We start from the raw sequence: 18201 nt of genomic DNA on the forward strand, positions 1-18201 counted from the left end.
TGATCACTCCGTGTCTGGGCACAGTGCATTGTGGGAGTTCTCTTACTATTGTAAACTTGTTGTTTATAGGCTAAACGCAGCATCGCTGCTGCCCAGATTTCTGAGTCAAAACTTCACACAGAATTTGAAATCATTTCATAACAAACAAACAAAAAAATTGTTTAAGAAATATTGGTGCTACTGGCGTCCATTCAGGACGACTTCTTCATGTGAAATATAAAAATATAATAATACAAAATACTCCAGTTGTGATAGAATTCTTCTGTGATCTGTCTCCCTCTCGCAGCCGTCTGATTCACACACACAGGAGTGATACAATGACAACACAACGGGACTTAGTGTGATATTGTTCAGCATAATACGTTATATAACAGGTGCAGAGTGACCATATAAATAAGGACAGAAGCTGTGGAGAGAAGTCCTGTGATTGGAGCACGTCACACTATATTGTGTCTCTCCTGAAGTGTAAATTATCTCACTACAGAAATGATTTGGTGTCAGCCAATCCGCTCACATCCGATGTGATACATCTTATAGGTGCACATACCAGGCTGAATTTCCCTGATAGCGGCATCTACAATTGGTGTTGAACTTACTAGAAATATTCTTTAGTCTGAGCCTTGAACCAAAGTAGCTCATATATCAGATATGTGGGAAAATGTACAAACAGATCTAGTATAATATTGCTTAAAAACTTGTTCTTTTAATAGTAAAAATTAAAATACTTGCATATAAAATAACAAAACCTATTTCCATCATAGTTTGTACTAAAGAAGTCCTACCAGAGAGATGGTGGAGCATTCAGTGTGCGTCCCGGGATGTATTGTGTAGATGGTAGGAGAGTCCTTCGTGGCGGGGGGATGATATATGCCCTTCTACCCAACGCGTTTCGACCCCTTGGGGATAGGTCTGTATCAGGGAAAGGGCACCTCACAAACTAAGTTCATTATACGCACATATGGACCACTCATATTGGGCCTAGGTCAAAGTACATTGTTATTTGAAACGCCTGTTATTACCATAGAAACCTTATATATTAACTTAATTCATCAACAAACTACAGATATATAATGAAATGGTCTAAAGTAGATGAAGAGCCAATCACAGAAAGCATTGCTGGTGTTGTGTACTTCCGTTCCCATCGTCACCACAACCACAACATAAACCAATACATATTAAAAACCGAAATGCGGATATTGCAATATATAATCCCAGAGCCGTCTGTTGGCGATTCCAGCCTCATTCTGGATTGAGAGCTCCGATGGAGTTAATATAAATGTTATAGGTGGAGGTTTAAACCTCAGAAACGACCGGATTACATCAATTTCCTACTGGTCATTTTGCCCAGGACAGCTGAGAGGGTGATGGATCAATGCCGCTGTTTACCTGAATCCTAATCATCGTCAGACATGTTAATCGACCATACAGAATATATCTAAATCTAATTTCCCACTAGAAACCATACAAACACCACAATAATAATAATAAAAGACTTAAATTAAATTATTTTTTTTATTGTCTACTTTCTTTACAACTTTTAGATGCTTAGTTGATTAGTTTCTATAGGACTTAAAGAACTCAAAATACCATACAATAAATATATGTATAATCTAATCAAAAAAACGGCACTGAGAAAAGTTTGGGATCCCCTAATCTTTGGTCTAAGTGAGAAACCATCTGAGCTCAGAGTCCTTGTGAAGGCCACGGGGGGTAAGTTTATCAGTCCGTGCCATTTCTGTGTGTCCAGCTTTCTATACTTCCAATTGCAATTTAATGATTGAACTGCCCAAAAATGCATTAAACATTTTTTCTGAGCAATTGTCTCTTTAAAGTGGGATGAAACTGAATTTGTTCTTCTACACCTCTTATGCTATATATGTGTTCCTGGGGTCATTCTTTAAATGATTTTCCCAACATATAAGAGACCACATTTGCGTCGTAGTATAGAAATCATATTCTTAGTGTTGCACATAATGAGCTGATTAATCTTATATGTTACCCCATTAGCTCTAAACTATTGAATTTTATAATGATCATTTTTGATGGTTCTGCATTCTAAACACATAGCACGTCTGTGGAAGCCCTTAGCTTTTCTGTACTCCTTCATTGGGTTGTCCTGTAGGAAACCTTCTACTAATGTATCCATTACCGTAGGGATCTCTATAAATAAAGGAGGGTTAATGAATGATAGGATCTTTCTGTTAGAGATTCCTCTGTTTAGTTACAGTCTTTTTTTTTTTTTTATAATTTTTTATTTTCAGTGGTCAATCAAGAAAATACAGACAGCAAAACGATAACACTGTGTAGCATGCACAGTAAAATCACAACAGTTATTGTGGTGTATCGCATATTAGGAAACCTTTAGACAAAAATGACCGGTTTTTACATTTTTAAAGAGTAATATAAAATGGGTGTAGGAACAAAAGGGATTGTGGGGGAGGGGTGAGGGGGGTAGGACCACAAAGATAAGCACTGTAAGTATTTAGAGGATAACTAGGGTGTGTTGAGCCTATAGCAGAGGGGGAGATATGTGTCGGGAAGAGTTAGGGTCATCGCACATGGGTCAGGTCGGAGGACGCGGAGCGTTGAGGGTGGAAGGTGAGTTCCACGGCTAGCCATGGAGCCCAGACTTGACTGAAGACGTGGCCTCTATCGTGGAGGTAGTACGTAATCTCCTCCATAGCGGCCACGTGCCAAATCTGCTTCTTGAGAGCCAAAAGGGATGGAGGTGAGGTCTTTTTCCAATTAAGGGCTATGAGAGATTTGGCTATGTGGGCAGTTAATTTCTTGGAGAATTTGTCCAGGTCTTGGGGAGGGTAACATAAAAGAAATATCCAGGGATCTTTCTGGATGTGGGCTTCAAAAAGGGTATTTAGGAAACTATGGACTGAATCCCAGAAGGTGGTGATAATCGGGCAAGACCACCAAATATGAAACATCGTACCCCTTTGGCCACAGTCCCGCCAACAGCAGGGCGAGGAAGAGGGAAACATTCTATGGAGTCTTGTGGGAGTGTAATACCAACGGTAATAAATTTTGTAAGAGGTTTCGTTGAGTTTAGTTGATATAGAACAGGCCTGTCCAACCTGCGGCCCTCCAGATGTTGTGAAACTACAAGCCCCAGCATGCTTTGCCAGTAGACAACCTGTTGATAGATGGAAGGGCATGCTGGGACTTGTAGTTTCACAACATCTGGAGGGCCGCAGGTTGGACAGGCCTGATATGGAGCATTTAGCTATCCCCAGTCTCATGTCCTCCCAAGCCTCTTCATCCGGGGGAGGACCAAGGTCCTTTTCCCACTCGTCTTCATGAGGGTTTGGAGAGGGAAGGGCAGAAGTGAGAAGAATGCTATATATTTGAGAAATCATGCTCTTGTCCATGGGATGTTTTCTACAAAGAGATTCAAATGGAGTAAGGTCCCTAAGAACATAGGTTGGTGGCAGGGATCGCAAGAAATGATTAATTTGGAAGAATTCAAAGGGGCTGAGGATTTGGGACGGGGATTGGGGTTGGAGATCCGCTAGTGAAAGCCAGCGGCCCTGTTTGGAAAAATCTACTGGAAATTTAAGCCCTGCACGAGACCAGTTACGGTGGATCGTAGAGGCAGATCCAGGAGGGAACACCGGGTTATGCCAGATTGGGGTTAAAGGAGATATTGCAGTTGAAGGTTTTAGTTTGAAGGAGTTGGAGTCCCAGAGCATAGCATCAAATTTGATAGAAGACAGTGCTCTAACAGCAGGGGGGCGACGGGCGGGAGATACCCCCCAGAGAGAGGAGAGATCGGGCAGGGTTAGATGGGTCGATTCAGTTACAGTCTTTTTGATGGTTTTTATGATGACGGTTATACTGGGCTGTGAAAGCACATTGACACTGTATACTGTATATCTACTTCCAAAGGTTCTTATTCAATCCTCAGACTAAAGAATATGTAAAGTAAGTTTAACACCAATTGTAGATGCCGCTATCGGGGAAATTCGGCCCGGTATCTGCACCTATAAGATGTATCACATCGGATGTGAGCGGATTGGCTGACACCAAATCATTTCTGTAGTAAGAGGATTTACACTTCAGGAGAGACACAATATAGTGTGACGTGCTCCAATCACAGGACTTATCTCCACAGCTTCTGTTCTTATTTGTATGGTCACTCTGCACCTGTTATAGGGATGTGCACCGGCGACTTTTGAGGTCTCGTGTTTTGTGTTTTGGATCCGGATTTTCGTTATTTTTGAGGTTCGGATTTGTCTCGCAAAACACTTGACGAAAGGTCTCGGTTCGGATTTAAGGTATTGGATTCGGATTTTTTTTAAAAAAAACATAAAAAGTTTAAAAATCAAGTTTTTGGGCTTATTTTCACTCCTAGGCTATTATTAACCTCAATAACATTCAATAACAAGCATTTCCACTAATTTACAGTGTATTCTGAACACCTCACAATATAGTTATTAGTCCAAAACGTTGCAACAAGGTATCTTTCTGGACTGCGTAGAGGAGTGGGTCACCACAATATATATTAAAAACCCTGAACTTTTATGATTCGCACCAATAATTGTACCTGGACTGCGTAGAGGAGTGGGTCACCACAATATCTTAAAAACCCTGAACTTTTATGATTCGCACCAATAATTGTACCTGGACTGCGTAGAGGAGTGGGTCACCACAATATATTAAAAACCCTGAACTTTTATGATTCGCACCAATAATTGTACCTGGACTGCGTAGAGGAGTGGGTCACCACAATATATTAAAAACCCTGAACTTTTATGATTAGCACCAATAAATGTACCTGGACTGCGTAGAGGAGTGGGTCACCACAATATCTTAAAAACCCTGAACTTTTATGATTCGCACCAATAATTGTACCTGGACTGCGTAGAGGAGTGGGTCACCACAATATCTTAAAAACCCTGAACTTTTATGATTCGCACCAATAATTGTACCTGGACTGCGTAGAGGAGTGGGTCACCACAATATATTAAAAACCCTGAACTTTTATGATTCGCACCAATAATTGTACCTGGACTGCGTAGAGGAGTGGGTCACCACAATATCTTAAAAACCCTGAACTTTTATGATTCGCACCAATAATTGTACCTGGACTGCGTAGAGGAGTGGGTCACCACAATATCTTAAAAACCCTGAACTTTTATGATTCGCACCAATAATTGTACCTGGACTGCGTAGAGGAGTGGGTCACCACAATATATTAAAAACCCTGAACTTTTATGATTCGCACCAATAATTAAATGTACCTGGACTGCGTAGAGGAGTGGGTCACCACAATATATTAAAAACCCTGAACTTTTATGATTCGCACCAATAATTGTACCTGGACTGCGTAGAGGAGTGGGTCACCACAATATATTAAAAACCCTGAACTTTTATGATTCGCACCAATAATTGTACCTGGACTGCGTAGAGGAGTGGGTCACCACAATATATTAAAAACCCTGAACTTTTATGATTCGCACCAATAATTGTACCTGGACTGCGTAGAGGAGTGGGTCACCACAATATATTAAAAACCCTGAACTTTTATGATTCGCACCAATAATTGTACCTGGACTGCGTAGAGGAGTGGGTCACCACAATATCTTAAAAACCCTGAACTTTTATGATTCGCACCAATAATTGTACCTGGACTGCGTAGAGGAGTGGGTCACCACAATATCTTAAAAACCCTGAACTTTTATGATTCGCACCAATAATTGTACCTGGACTGCGTAGAGGAGTGGGTCACCACAATATATTAAAAACCCTGAACTTTTATGATTCGCACCAATAATTGTACCTGGACTGCGTAGAGGAGTGGGTCACCACAATATATTAAAAACCCTGAACTTTTATGATTCGCACCAATAATTGTACCTGGACTGCGTAGAGGAGTGGGTCACCACAATATCTTAAAAACCCTGAACTTTTATGATTCGCACCAATAATTGTACCTGGACTGCGTAGAGGAGTGGGTCACCACAATATCTTAAAAACCCTGAACTTTTATGATTCGCACCAATAATTGTACCTGGACTGCGTAGAGGAGTGGGTCACCACAATATATTAAAAACCCTGAACTTTTATGATTCGCACCAATAATTGTACCTGGACTGCGTAGAGGAGTGGGTCACCACAATATCTTAAAAACCCTGAACTTTTATGATTCGCACCAATAATTGTACCTGGACTGCGTAGAGGAGTGGGTCACCACAATATATTAAAAACCCTGAACTTTTATGATTCGCACCAATAATTGTACCTGGACTGCGTAGAGGAGTGGGTCACCACAATATATTAAAAACCCTGAACTTTTATGATTCGCACCAATAATTGTACCTGGACTGCGTAGAGGAGTGGGTCACCACAATATATTAAAAACCCTGAACTTTTATGATTCGCACCAATAATTGTACCTGGACTGCGTAGAGGAGTGGGTCACCACAATATATTAAAAACCCTGAACTTTTATGATTCGCACCAATAATTGTACCTGGACTGCGTAGAGGAGTGGGTCACCACAATATCTTAAAAACCCTGAACTTTTATGATTCGCACCAATAATTGTACCTGGACTGCGTAGAGGAGTGGGTCACCACAATATCTTAAAAACCCTGAACTTTTATGATTCGCACCAATAATTGTACCTGGACTGCGTAGAGGAGTGGGTCACCACAATATCTTAAAAACCCTGAACTTTTATGATTCGCACCAATAATTGTACCTGGACTGCGTAGAGGAGTGGGTCACCACAATATATTAAAAACCCTGAACTTTTATGATTCGCACCAATAATTGTACCTGGACTGCGTAGAGGAGTGGGTCACCACAATATATTAAAAACCCTGAACTTTTATGATTCGCACCAATAATTGTACCTGGACTGCGTAGAGGAGTGGGTCACCACAATATATTAAAAACCCTGAACTTTTATGATTCGCACCAATAAATGTACCTGGACTGCGTAGAGGAGTGGGCACTGGGCACCACAATAAAATATATAAAAAACCTTCAACAGATCTGCATTACACTACACATACGGCTGCTCCTCCATCCTCTCCATCATATACATGTTGGAGTTTTAGCGTGTGACAACCTCTTGTTTTTGATAATGTCAGTGCATTTTGAATATTTTTCAATTTGCCCCACACCACTGAATGTACTTTATCTATGATACGCAATACGCATCTATCTATCTTTACTGCGTAGTGTGGTGGCCCCGGTACACAATTTGGTACCGAGGCCACAATATAATTAAAAAACCCTCCACGTGTCTGAATTCCACCAAACAAGTATCTGGACTGCATAGTGGGGTGGCCCCGGTACCCAATTTGATACCGGGGCCACAATACCTCCTCCAAACATGCTACAGACAATTCGTCATTGAGAGACCCCAGACAGACAGGGTCGAAGTGTTATTGTTTGACTTTGTAAACCCAAAAAAATGTCCCTGTTGCACATAGTCGTGCAATGAAGACTGACTTTTTCATTTAAAGGCACGATCTTTAAAGTGTCAGAAAGAGAGAGAAGACACAGGAGAGGAGAGTTGTAGCTGGGGACCTGGGGTGGAAGCTCCCAGGCTCCCCCAGCATTGCCTGGAAGTCTGAGCGTGGTGACTGAGCCAGGGCAAGGAATGTGTGCCCTGGATGAGGGGGAGAACTCCATGCCACTATAGTGAACCCAAGAGAGAGGGGGACACTGCACATGGAAGAGGCCCTGGAGTGAGGGCTGCTACAAGAGGCATGGTAGTTGTAGTGTCAGATCCTGAGGCTGAGAGTACACAGAGTGACGTGTCAGAGCACAGGAGACATTATCCCCGCAGAGGAGGGATGAGCTGCAGTTGAGAGGTATGTTGTTGAAATAGGACATGCACACTTTAACAAACCAATCATTTCAGCGACAGGGCCTACCAAACAACTTTGGCTGAAATGATTGGTTTGTTTGGGCCCCCACACCAAAAAAGCTATTCATCTCTCCCTGTACAGACTAAACAGGCTCTACTGAGGCAAGATGTCGTCCTCATCCTCAACCTCTGATTCCTCTCCCCCTACAGTGTGTACTTCCTCCTCATCACACATTATCAATTCGTCCCCGCTGGACTCCACAACCACAGGTCCCTCTGTAGTATCTGGAGGGCAGTGCTGTACTTCATTGAGGAATTGATTATTCATTTTTATAAACATCATTTTTTCAACGTTGTGAGGAAGCAACCTCCTTCGCCGCTCACTGACCAGGTTCCCCGCTGCACTAAAAACTCTTTCCGAGTACACACTGGAGGGGGGACAACTCAGGTAAAATAGAGCCAGTTTGTACAGGGGCTTCCAAACTGCCTTTTTTTCCTGCCAGTAACAATATGGACTGTCTGACATGTCTACTTGGATGGTGTCAGCAAAGTAATCATCCACAATTTTTTCTATTGTGACAGCATCCAATGCAGCGAGAGTAGACATGTCTGCAATGGTTGGCAGGTCCTTCAGTCCGGACCAGATGTTATCAGCATCCCCGCCAGTGCCTCTTTTGGGAAAACTGAGCTTTTTCCTCGCAGCCATAGATGTGGAAGAAAATGAGGGTGGAGCTGTTGGCATGTCACGGTCCTCTTCAGAGGACAATCTCCTGACCAGCAGGTCTTTGCACCGCTGTAGACTTGTGTCCGCCGGAAACAGAGACACAACATACGCTTTAAACCGAGGATCGAGCACGGTGGCCAGAATGTATTCCTCTGACTTTAAAAGAGTGACCACCCTCGGATCCTGGCAAAGCGTACGAAGGGCTACATCCACAAGAGCTACATGCTTGCTGTAATCGCAATGGCTTACCAGCTCCTCCCTCACTTTCTCCAGCTGCTTCTGCAACAGCCTGATCAGGGGAATGACCTGACTCAAGCTGGCAGTGTCGGAACTGACTTCTCGTGTGGCAAGTTCAAATGGCTGCAGAACCTTGCACAACACGGAAATCAGTCTCCACTGCGCTTGACTGAGGCGCATCCCCACTCCTTTGCCTATGTCGTAGGTGGCTGTGTAGGCCTGAATGGCCTTTTGCTGCTCCTCCATCCTCTGCAGCATATAGAGGGTGGAGTTCCAGCGCGTCACAACCTCTTGTTTGAGGTGATGGCAGGGCAGGTTCAAGCTTTTTTGATGTGCCTCTAGTCTGCGGTAGGCACTGGCTGAATGCCGAAAGTGTCCAGCAATTTTGCGGGCCACCGCAAGCATCTCCTGCACACCCCTGTCACTCTTGAGGTAATGCTGCACCACCAAATTAATGGTGTGGGCAAAACATGGGACGTGCTGGAAATTGCCCATATTTAATGCCCGCACAATGTTACTGGCATTGTCTGACACCACAAATCCCCATGAGAGTCTAAGTGGGGTAAGCCACTGGGAGATAATTTCCCTCATTTTCTCTAATATGTTGTCAGCGTTGTGCCTCTTATTAAAGCCTGTAATGCACAATGTTGCCTGCCTTTGCATGAGCAGCCATTTTGTAGATGCTGCTACTGATGCAGCTGTTGCTGTTGCTGCGGAAGGGGATGCATCTACCCAGTGGGCTGTCACAGTCATATAGTCCTTCGTTTGCCCAGAACCACTTGTCCACATGTCCGTGGTTAAGTGGACAGTGGGTACAACCGCATTTTTAAGAGCACTGAGGACACTTGATCGTACTTCTCTGTACATTTTTGGTATCGCCTGCCTAGTGAAGTGGAATCTCGAGGGGATTTGGTACCGGGGACACAATACCTCCATCAACCCTCTAAATCCCACTCCACTGATGGCGGACACCGGGCGCACGTCTAACACCAACATTGCAGTTACAGCCGCAGTTATACGCTTTGCAATAGGGTGACTACTATCGTATTTGGTGGTCATGGCAAACGACTGTTGGACGGTCAATTGTTTGGTGAAAGACTTAGCGGTCTTACGACTTCCCCTCTGGGAAGATGACCGACTAACAGCAGCAACAGCAGCAGTGGCAGTAGTAGGCGTACCGCTGCAGGATTCCTCGGATGAATCCCGTATTGAGGAGGACTCAGTCTGGCTGCTGACTTGGGCTGCAGGACTGAATCTGATGGAGATTGTGGAGGAAGTTGATGAGGAGGGTGTTGCTGGTGTGTATCCAACTGGACCACGGGATTTAGGTGTCCCTGTACCGATGAGGGTCCTAGCCCCAGTTCCTGAACTAACCACTGAACTATGAAGGTTATTCAGGTGACGTATAAGGGAGGATGTTCCTAGGTGGGCAAGATCCTTACCCCTGCTTATTTGAGCTTTACATAAGCTACATATTGCCATACATTGGTTGTCTGGATTTGGATAAAAATAACTCCAGACCGAAGAGGTGCATTTTTTGGTCTTCTGACCAGGCATGACGATGGGCTTTTTCATCCCATGGACATCAGCTGTTTCCCCCCCTGGTGCCTCATTTACAATAACCACATCACCATCCTCATCATCAAGTTCCTCCACAGCGCCAGCTACATCATCAATAGCCTCCTCCCGAGCCACCTCTTCCCGTACAGTGATGGGAAGGTCAGGCTTGACAACCACCAACACCCTTGGACTCGCCTTGGGGATTTGTGATAATTTCTCTTTAGAAGGCAGAGTTGTTTGCTGTTTTGTTGCTGACAGCATAACTCTCTTCAATTTTTTGTAGTTGGGGGGAGGAGGAGGAGGGCTAAGATCCGTGGGTGAAGCTGAACCACTAGTCATGAACACGGGCCAGGGCCTAAGCCGTTCCTTGCCACTCCGTGTCGTAAATGGCATATTGGCAACTTTACGTTTCTCCTCAGATGATTTAAAGTTTCTCTTTTTGCTACTTTTTCTTAACTTGGGCTTTTTGGATTTTACATGCCCGGTACTACGAGATTGGGCATCGGGCTTGGAAGACGACGTTGATGGCATTTCATCGTCTATGTCATGACTAGTGGCAGCAGCTTCAGCATTAGGAGGAAGTGGGTCTTGATCTTTCCCTACTTTATCCTCCAAATTTTTGGTCTCCATTATATGTAGCACAAGATACTGCAGAATGTGTGAACTTGGTAATATTGCAGTACCAATGGACTTATACTGCTGGATTGGTTTTGCAAATTTGGTTATAATTATTATATTTTTATTTTTTTTTTAATTTTTTATTATTTTTTTCTTTTTTCTTATTTTTAAAAAACTTGGGAATAGTGGGGAAATAACTATGCCCTTAGAAGCACAGAGCACAGGACACAGCACCACTGGACTGAACAGGACACGGCACAGGACACAGCAGCACTACGGAACTCAGCAGGACAGAGCACAGGACACAGCACCACTGGACTGATACTGCAGAATGTGTGAACTTGGTAATATTGCAGTACCAATGGACTTATAATGCTGGATTGGTTTTGCAAATTTGGTTATAATTATTATATTTTTTTTTTTTTTTAAATTTTTTATTTTTTTTTACTTTTTTTTTATTTTTTAAAAACTTGGGAATAATGGGGAAATAACTATGCCCTTAGAAGCACAGAGCACAGGACACAGCACCACTGGACTGAACAGGACACGGCACAGGACCCAGCAGCACTACGGAACTCAGCAGGACAGAGCACAGGACACAGCACCACTGGACTGATACTGCAGAATGTGTAAACTTTGTAATATTGCAGTACCACTGGACTTTTACTGCTGAATGTGTGAACTTGGTAATATTGCAGTACCAATGGGCTTATACTGCAGGATTGGTTGTGAAAATTTTGTGGTAATTAAAAAATATTAAAGTAGTTTTTGGTATTTTTTAAAAAAACTTTTTTTTATTTTTTTAAACACAGGGGAATATTGGGGAAATAACTATGCCCTTAGAAGCACAGAGCACAGGACACAGCACCACTGGACTGAACAGGACACAGCACAGGACCCAGCAGCACCACTGACCTCAGAAGGACAGAGCACAGCACACAGCACCACTGGACTGATACTGCAGAACACAGCACAGCACAGCACAGCACAGCACTAAACAGCACAGCACAGCACAGCACTAAACAGCACAGAACTAAACAGCACAGAACTAAACAGCACAGAGGACCACCTAACACACCCTCCCTCTACCCTGATCAATGCCCGAGTGAAGATGGCGGCGACTAGCGGGGAATTTATAGGATCCGAGTATCGCGAGATCCGACAACGGGATTATGAGTCAGAGCCTCAGTTTCACTTTTGAATTTGGCGCCAATACCCGGATCTGTCTCGGATCCGACTCGGATCCGCAACGTTCGGGTGGGCTCGGATTTCAGAAATCCGAGTGCGCTCATCCCTAACCTGTTATATAACGTATTATGCTTAACAATATCACACTAAGTCCCATTGTGTTGTCATTGTATCACTCCTGTGTGTGTGAATCAGACGGCTGCGAGAGGGAGACAGATCACCGAAGAATTCTATCACAACTGGAGTATTTTTATATTTCACATGAAGTCGTCCTGATGGGTTTCCAGTAGCGCCAATATTTCTTATTGTTATGAAGTTCTCTTACTATTGTCACACACAGTTTATTGATGTCCCCCCCCCATCTCAGCAGTGTCACGGAGAATGACCCCTCTGGCTGCGGCCGTGCAGTGATGGAAATCCGCTGTGGAGGGTTACTCTTCAGCTCCAAGTTTGACTCTGGGAATTTGGCTCGGGTGGAGAAGGTGGAAAGGCCAGATGGAGAAGGGGACGCCCACAACAGCAATGGCGGAACCGGCTCCTCATCCAGCCCAGACTACGAGGTCAATGTGTGGACCAGGCCAGACTGTGCGGAGACAGAGTACGAAAATGGGAATAGGTATGTGACGTCATATATGGGATCGACTCCATTCAATATATGGGGGGCATGGTGTCATGTTGGGGGTGGGGTGTGGTTTCATGTACGGAAGTGGGGTGTGGTGTTGGGTGGGGGTGGGGTGGGGTGTCATGTTCAGGGGTGGGTGTGATTTCATGTACGGGAGTGGGGTGTGGTGTTGTGTGGGGGTGGGGTGTTGTGTCATGGTGCAGAGCACGTGATGTCATGTCTGGGGGGGGACACAAATTTATCGGGCGTCGTTTAGTGGCTCCCAGCATCTGAGGACCATCGCTGGTTGGTGGTTGTTGCATTATTAGTTTATCTGCCCATTCCCATCTTTCTTTCCTACAATTGGCAGAACTGTTCTTCATTTTTCGAATTTTGCAGAAACATGAGAGATACAAATATTATATAGCACAATTAGACATCTGCTCTGCGGCTGCACGCGGCTCTGGTGTCTGGCGCTCGGCGGCTGTACGCGGCTCTGGTGTCTGGCGCTCGGCGGCTGCACACGGCTCTGGTGTCTGGCGCTCTGTGGCTGTACGCAGTTCTAGTGTCTCGCGCTCGGCGGCTGCACGCGGCTCTAGGGTATGGCGCTCTGTGGCTATACACAGTTCTAGTGTCTGGCGCTCGGCGGTTGCACGCGGCTCTGGTGTCTGGCGCTCGGCGGCTGCACGCGGCTCTAGGGTATGGCGCTCGGCAGCTGCACGCGGCTCTGGTGTCTGGCGCTCTGTGGCTATACACAGTTCTAGTGTCTGGCGCTCGGCGGCTGCACGCGGCTCTGGTGTCTGGCGCGCGGCGGCTGCACGCGGCTCTGGTGTCTGGCGCTCGGCGGCTGCATGCGGCTCTGGTGTCTGGCGCTCGGCGGCTGCATGCGGCTCTGGTGTCTGGCGCTCTGTGGCTATACACAGTTCTAGTGTCTCGCGCTCGGCGGCTGAACGCGGCTCTGGTGTCTGGCGCTCGGCGGCTGCACGCGGCTCTCATGTCTTGCGCTCTCTCTGCAGGTCCTGGTTTTATTTCAGTGTACGCGGAGGAGCTCCAGGAAAGCTCATTAAGATGAACATAATGAACATGAACAAGCAGAGCAAGCTGTATGCCCAGGGCATGGCTCCATTTGTCCGCACCGTCCCCATCCGATCTCGCTGGGAGCGCGTCCGGGACCGCCCCACCTTCCAGGTACTACACACTCTGTACACAACTTCCTGGCCCTTGTATATGAGCAGGCCCCGACATGCACACTGCACCCCCGCTGTGCGATATAAGGGTATTACAGGTCACCTGACTATATACAAGCACAATGCTGCCAACAGAGGGGCTGCTTACAGTGGGGAGAGGATGGGTTCATCCCGCAGTGCAAGTTCTGCTTACCAGAAGTGGCCCACTGGGCGCTCGCCATCCATGTGTGACAGATGATGCAATATTAATCCTACATCGCTATAACAGCTACTATTATAAACATTTATATAGCGCCACTAAGCTCCACTAGGATAAGAGGGTGCTGTTCACAATCTATAGGACATGAATTTATGATATCCTTGTGTCCCTTATACTTGCCAGTTATGTATGACACCTAACACCATTCACTAGGAAGCTGTGTCGTATATATGAAATATAAATGTGAAAGATGGTGAGGGTGCCACTGCGCCATCGTGATACCTGTGCGGATTACGGGCAGACACTGATCTGTCACTGTGTTTGTTCTCCCTTCAGATGGTGGAGAACCAGTTCATCCTGTCCTTCACCCATCGCTTCCTTGAGTGCCGCGGGGCCACCACCTATTTTGCCTTCTGCTTCCCTTTTTCATACGAGGAAAGTCAGGAGATGCTGGCGGGACTGGACGACCGCTTCACGGACTGCAGAAACATGTCTCCCGGCAGGTATGTGGCCCACAACACTCAGGGTGTGGCTAGTACCTGAAGTGTCTGAGAGGATCACAATGTAACACCAGAGGTTGTTGTGTGGTGGTTCCTAGTGTCCCTCCCACTCTTTATCAGGTGACAGGAAGTCGGGTTTCCAATCTACAATGGAAGCCCTGCTCTTGGGAATAACTTTGTCAGTAAATTGTACCACAGAGAGGAGCCGACGAGAAAATAGTACAAATCATTCATCATAAAGAGACTACAGACAACGGATATTAAACAGCTGCGGTGCTGGTAGAAAGTTTGTGAACCCATAAATGGGACCTTACGTGAGTTTAGGCCAATCTGCCCATCTAACACAATACTTTGCTAATAATAATACATCGGGAATAGAAACCAACGGTTACCCCCTTCCCCCCCGGCTGTGCTTCCTCTGGTTCATTGCAGTGCAGTATTACCTCTAGTACAGCAAAGGCTTCCGTCTAGTGATACTACTGGCGGTCACAGATCTGCAGCTTGAGCTACAATTACTATGATCACATTGTACCTTCTGCACAGACTGCTCAGCCAGAGACAATGCTGTATCCTGTGTAGTCAGCAGCCCCTGCTTCTAACCATAGCTCCCACCAATGTGTATAATGACTGCCCCCCCCCCACGAACGTTCCAGCTATTCCCCCATAAATCGGCTGTATCCTGTGTAGTCAGCAGCCCCTGCTTCTAACCATAACTCCAACCAATGTGTATGACTGCCCCCCCCCCCCCATCAGTATAACCATTACCCTGCAGGTTCTCCTAGATGTGACTGTGCCTGGACTGCTCCCCGGTGACCTCGTCACGGCCTAATCCAGCTACCGGCGTTACTATTCACATTATTGGGGGGATTAATCCTCGGAGGACGTTTTAGGGCGATGTCTCGCAGTCTTTTTATACCTGAGCACTGTGAAGCGTGAATTCACTTTTCTTTCCTTCCACTCCTAAGAGCCATCGCTGCCTTCTTGGTTTGGGGTAATTTTTCCCATTTCCCTATAGCCCCTCGTACTCCTTGTACCCATGTTTGTACCCCCTGGCTGGCTCGCCAAACCCTGAGCCTTAATTATCACCTATTATTATGACTGCACCACACACAGACCTCGCTCTCTACAGATCTTATTACTTCCAAGACAGTGACAATGAGGCCTGTGGAGTGTAATACAGGCGTATAGCAGAGTCTAACGCTGGTCTCTTCTCTTATATGAAATTATAATTGTATAGTTTCCATATTACTTATCCTTATGCAGAATGCTAATTCCACCACATTAAAGATGTAGCGGACACATAACTTCTCAGTAAAAAAAAAAAAAAGTGTTCAGCACGTACATAGTCTATGTGTTTGTAAATGAAAAACAAATAACAATTCCACATAAGTTATTGGTAGATATTACATGGTCTGCATACCTGGTAAGAAGACTTGTCGCTGACCATCTTTCCACTTACACAGTCTCACAGAAAGGCCATGTGTCACTACTTATACCTACATATTACACTTCTTACCATACAGCCTTATTAATCATTGACCATAACCGATCTCCGTGAACGAGAGCCCGATAACTCCTGAAAACCTTCAAGCTGATTTCTGGGTAAAATAATGGCTTGTCAGTAGTGTTGTCCGTTGTGTACGTAGCAGGTTAATTCCACTACAACAGGTGCTGGTTTTGCCCACATTGGTTCTTCGGGACGAGGAGCATATTTGAAAGTGAATTCCAGGTGTCTGAGCCCTTGTTTTATCAATGCGTTGTGCTGTAGTGTCTGGTATTTATCTCTTGAACGTCCTCATTGTGTATCTATCTCTTCCTCCGTCTCAGCTGTCCCCCGGACTCCATTTATTACCAGCGAGAGTTGTTGTGTCACTCCCTGGAGAGGCTCCGTGTGGACCTTCTCACCATCAGCTCCTGCCATGATATGACGGAGGAACGTGAGCCCCGCCTGGACAACCTATTCCCAGACCAGTCCAACCCCCGCCCTTACCGCTTCAGCAGGAAACGGGTGAGTGTGACCTCTCCGGCCAAGCTGTGGATAGGATGAATGTGCAGGGATAGTATTAGCCCAATAGTCCCATCGGAAAATAGTAGACTTGGTCGTTCCTCTGTCATTTAGTAGCGTTGTTTGTGGGTAATTTATATCAAGTTATTGTTTATATAGCAGCAATGACATTACACAGCGCTGTACAGAGGGTATTTATGCCCCGTTGGAGCTCACACTGTAAATTCCCTATACACACTGGGCCATTTAGTCAGACATAGATTAACCTACCAGTATGTGTTTGGAGCAACCACAGGGAGAACATAGTGATGGAAAACAGGCGGCCCCTCGGAGCCCTCGCCTGCGGCCCCTCGGAGCCCTCGCCTGCGGCCCCTCGGAGCCCTCACCTTCGGCCCCTCGGAGCCCTCACCTGCGGCCCCTCGGAGCCCTCACCTGCGTCCCCGGCTTCTTCCTGCTGTATTGTCACATGTGTTTATTACAGATAGGTGAATGTATTGTTGTTTTTACTGAGGTTAAGGGTTAGATGTGGCTCTTTTTGAGAATAGAGGGCCACAGGAAGTGTATCAGGTCACCTACCACTGACAGATAGGTGGGTATAGAACTCGTGGCCCTAGCACTGTCAGGCAGCAATGGTAACCACCGTGCTGTCTTATAAACATATTAGAAGTCAGAGGACATTGGCAGATCAGTGCTTTGATACAGTGACCTGCAATGTCCTTAATGCGAATCTATTTTCCTTGTGTGTAAGTATGACATTGTGTAAGCCTGGGGGGATCCCACATCTCCTGAGTTATTGCTGCCTCCTGGCTCCCTGTTGTAGCCGAGTTGTGGCGATGCACCGATGTTTGTTATAGGATTGGGCTGCACGTGACGTGCTCTGTACCGGCGGCAACGTCTTCAGCTTGTGAATCTCTCTCCCCGGCAGGTGTTCTTCCTGAGCAGCCGCGTCCACCCGGGAGAGACCCCGTCCAGTTTTGTGTTCAACGGTTTCCTGGAGTTTATCCTGAGGCAGGACGACCCCCGAGCCGCCATGCTGAGACGTATGTTTGTTTTTAAGCTCATACCGATGCTGAACCCTGATGGCGTGATGCGGGGACATTACAGGTGAGTCTCCTCTTACCCCCTGGTGCTCACTCCTATTCCATGGGGCGTTTCTTGATTGAAGTACCCCAGGAGCGTTGTTTATACAGACCCTTCCTGCCATTACCAAGATGGGAACCCGCAGAGTATTCAGCGCTGTTACTTTCAGGGAGTGGGCCGTTCTGATATAAGGGTTTTATACATCCCCGTGTCACATGTCAGTGCCACACAATCTGCTCAACACGTGGCGTAGAATTGTCCTAAATCACCTTCCCCCTAATACCGCCTGAAACCCCACCCATAAGAGTTGTATGAGAATGATTGGACCATGTGAACTGCTGTCTGCCAAGCCCCCCCGTACCTGGGTGCAGAATAGTCCCCCCCACCACCTGTACCTGGCTGCAGAGTGGTGCCTTCTTGTACCTGGTTATAGATTTGGGTTCCTCACCTGTACCTGGTTATAGATTT

The 18201-nt window shown here is 45.9% G+C and overlaps 1 protein-coding gene across 5 annotated transcripts in view; it reads left to right on the top strand.

Moving 5' to 3' along the window:
* AGBL5 (AGBL carboxypeptidase 5) overlaps positions 1–18201 on the top strand; it is a 79288-nt gene that overhangs the window by 14067 nt on the left and 47020 nt on the right. For 4 of the 5 annotated variants that reach the window (XM_075201044.1, XM_075201047.1, XM_075201048.1 and 1 more), the window contains exons 3-7: positions 12529–12777; positions 13779–13950; positions 14485–14651; positions 16476–16656; positions 17579–17757. In XM_075201044.1, the coding sequence (XP_075057145.1) occupies positions 12572–12777; positions 13779–13950; positions 14485–14651; positions 16476–16656; positions 17579–17757 (905 nt within the window). In that variant the 5' untranslated portion in view covers positions 12529–12571. The remainder of the gene's footprint in view (positions 1–12528; positions 12778–13778; positions 13951–14484; positions 14652–16475; positions 16657–17578; positions 17758–18201) is intronic. The other variant, XM_075201046.1, reaches the window with a different exon arrangement.

The sequence above is a fragment of the Mixophyes fleayi genome, chromosome 3 (assembly GCF_038048845.1).
Source record: "Mixophyes fleayi isolate aMixFle1 chromosome 3, aMixFle1.hap1, whole genome shotgun sequence".
In the NCBI taxonomy this organism is placed as follows: Eukaryota; Metazoa; Chordata; class Amphibia; order Anura; family Limnodynastidae; genus Mixophyes; species Mixophyes fleayi.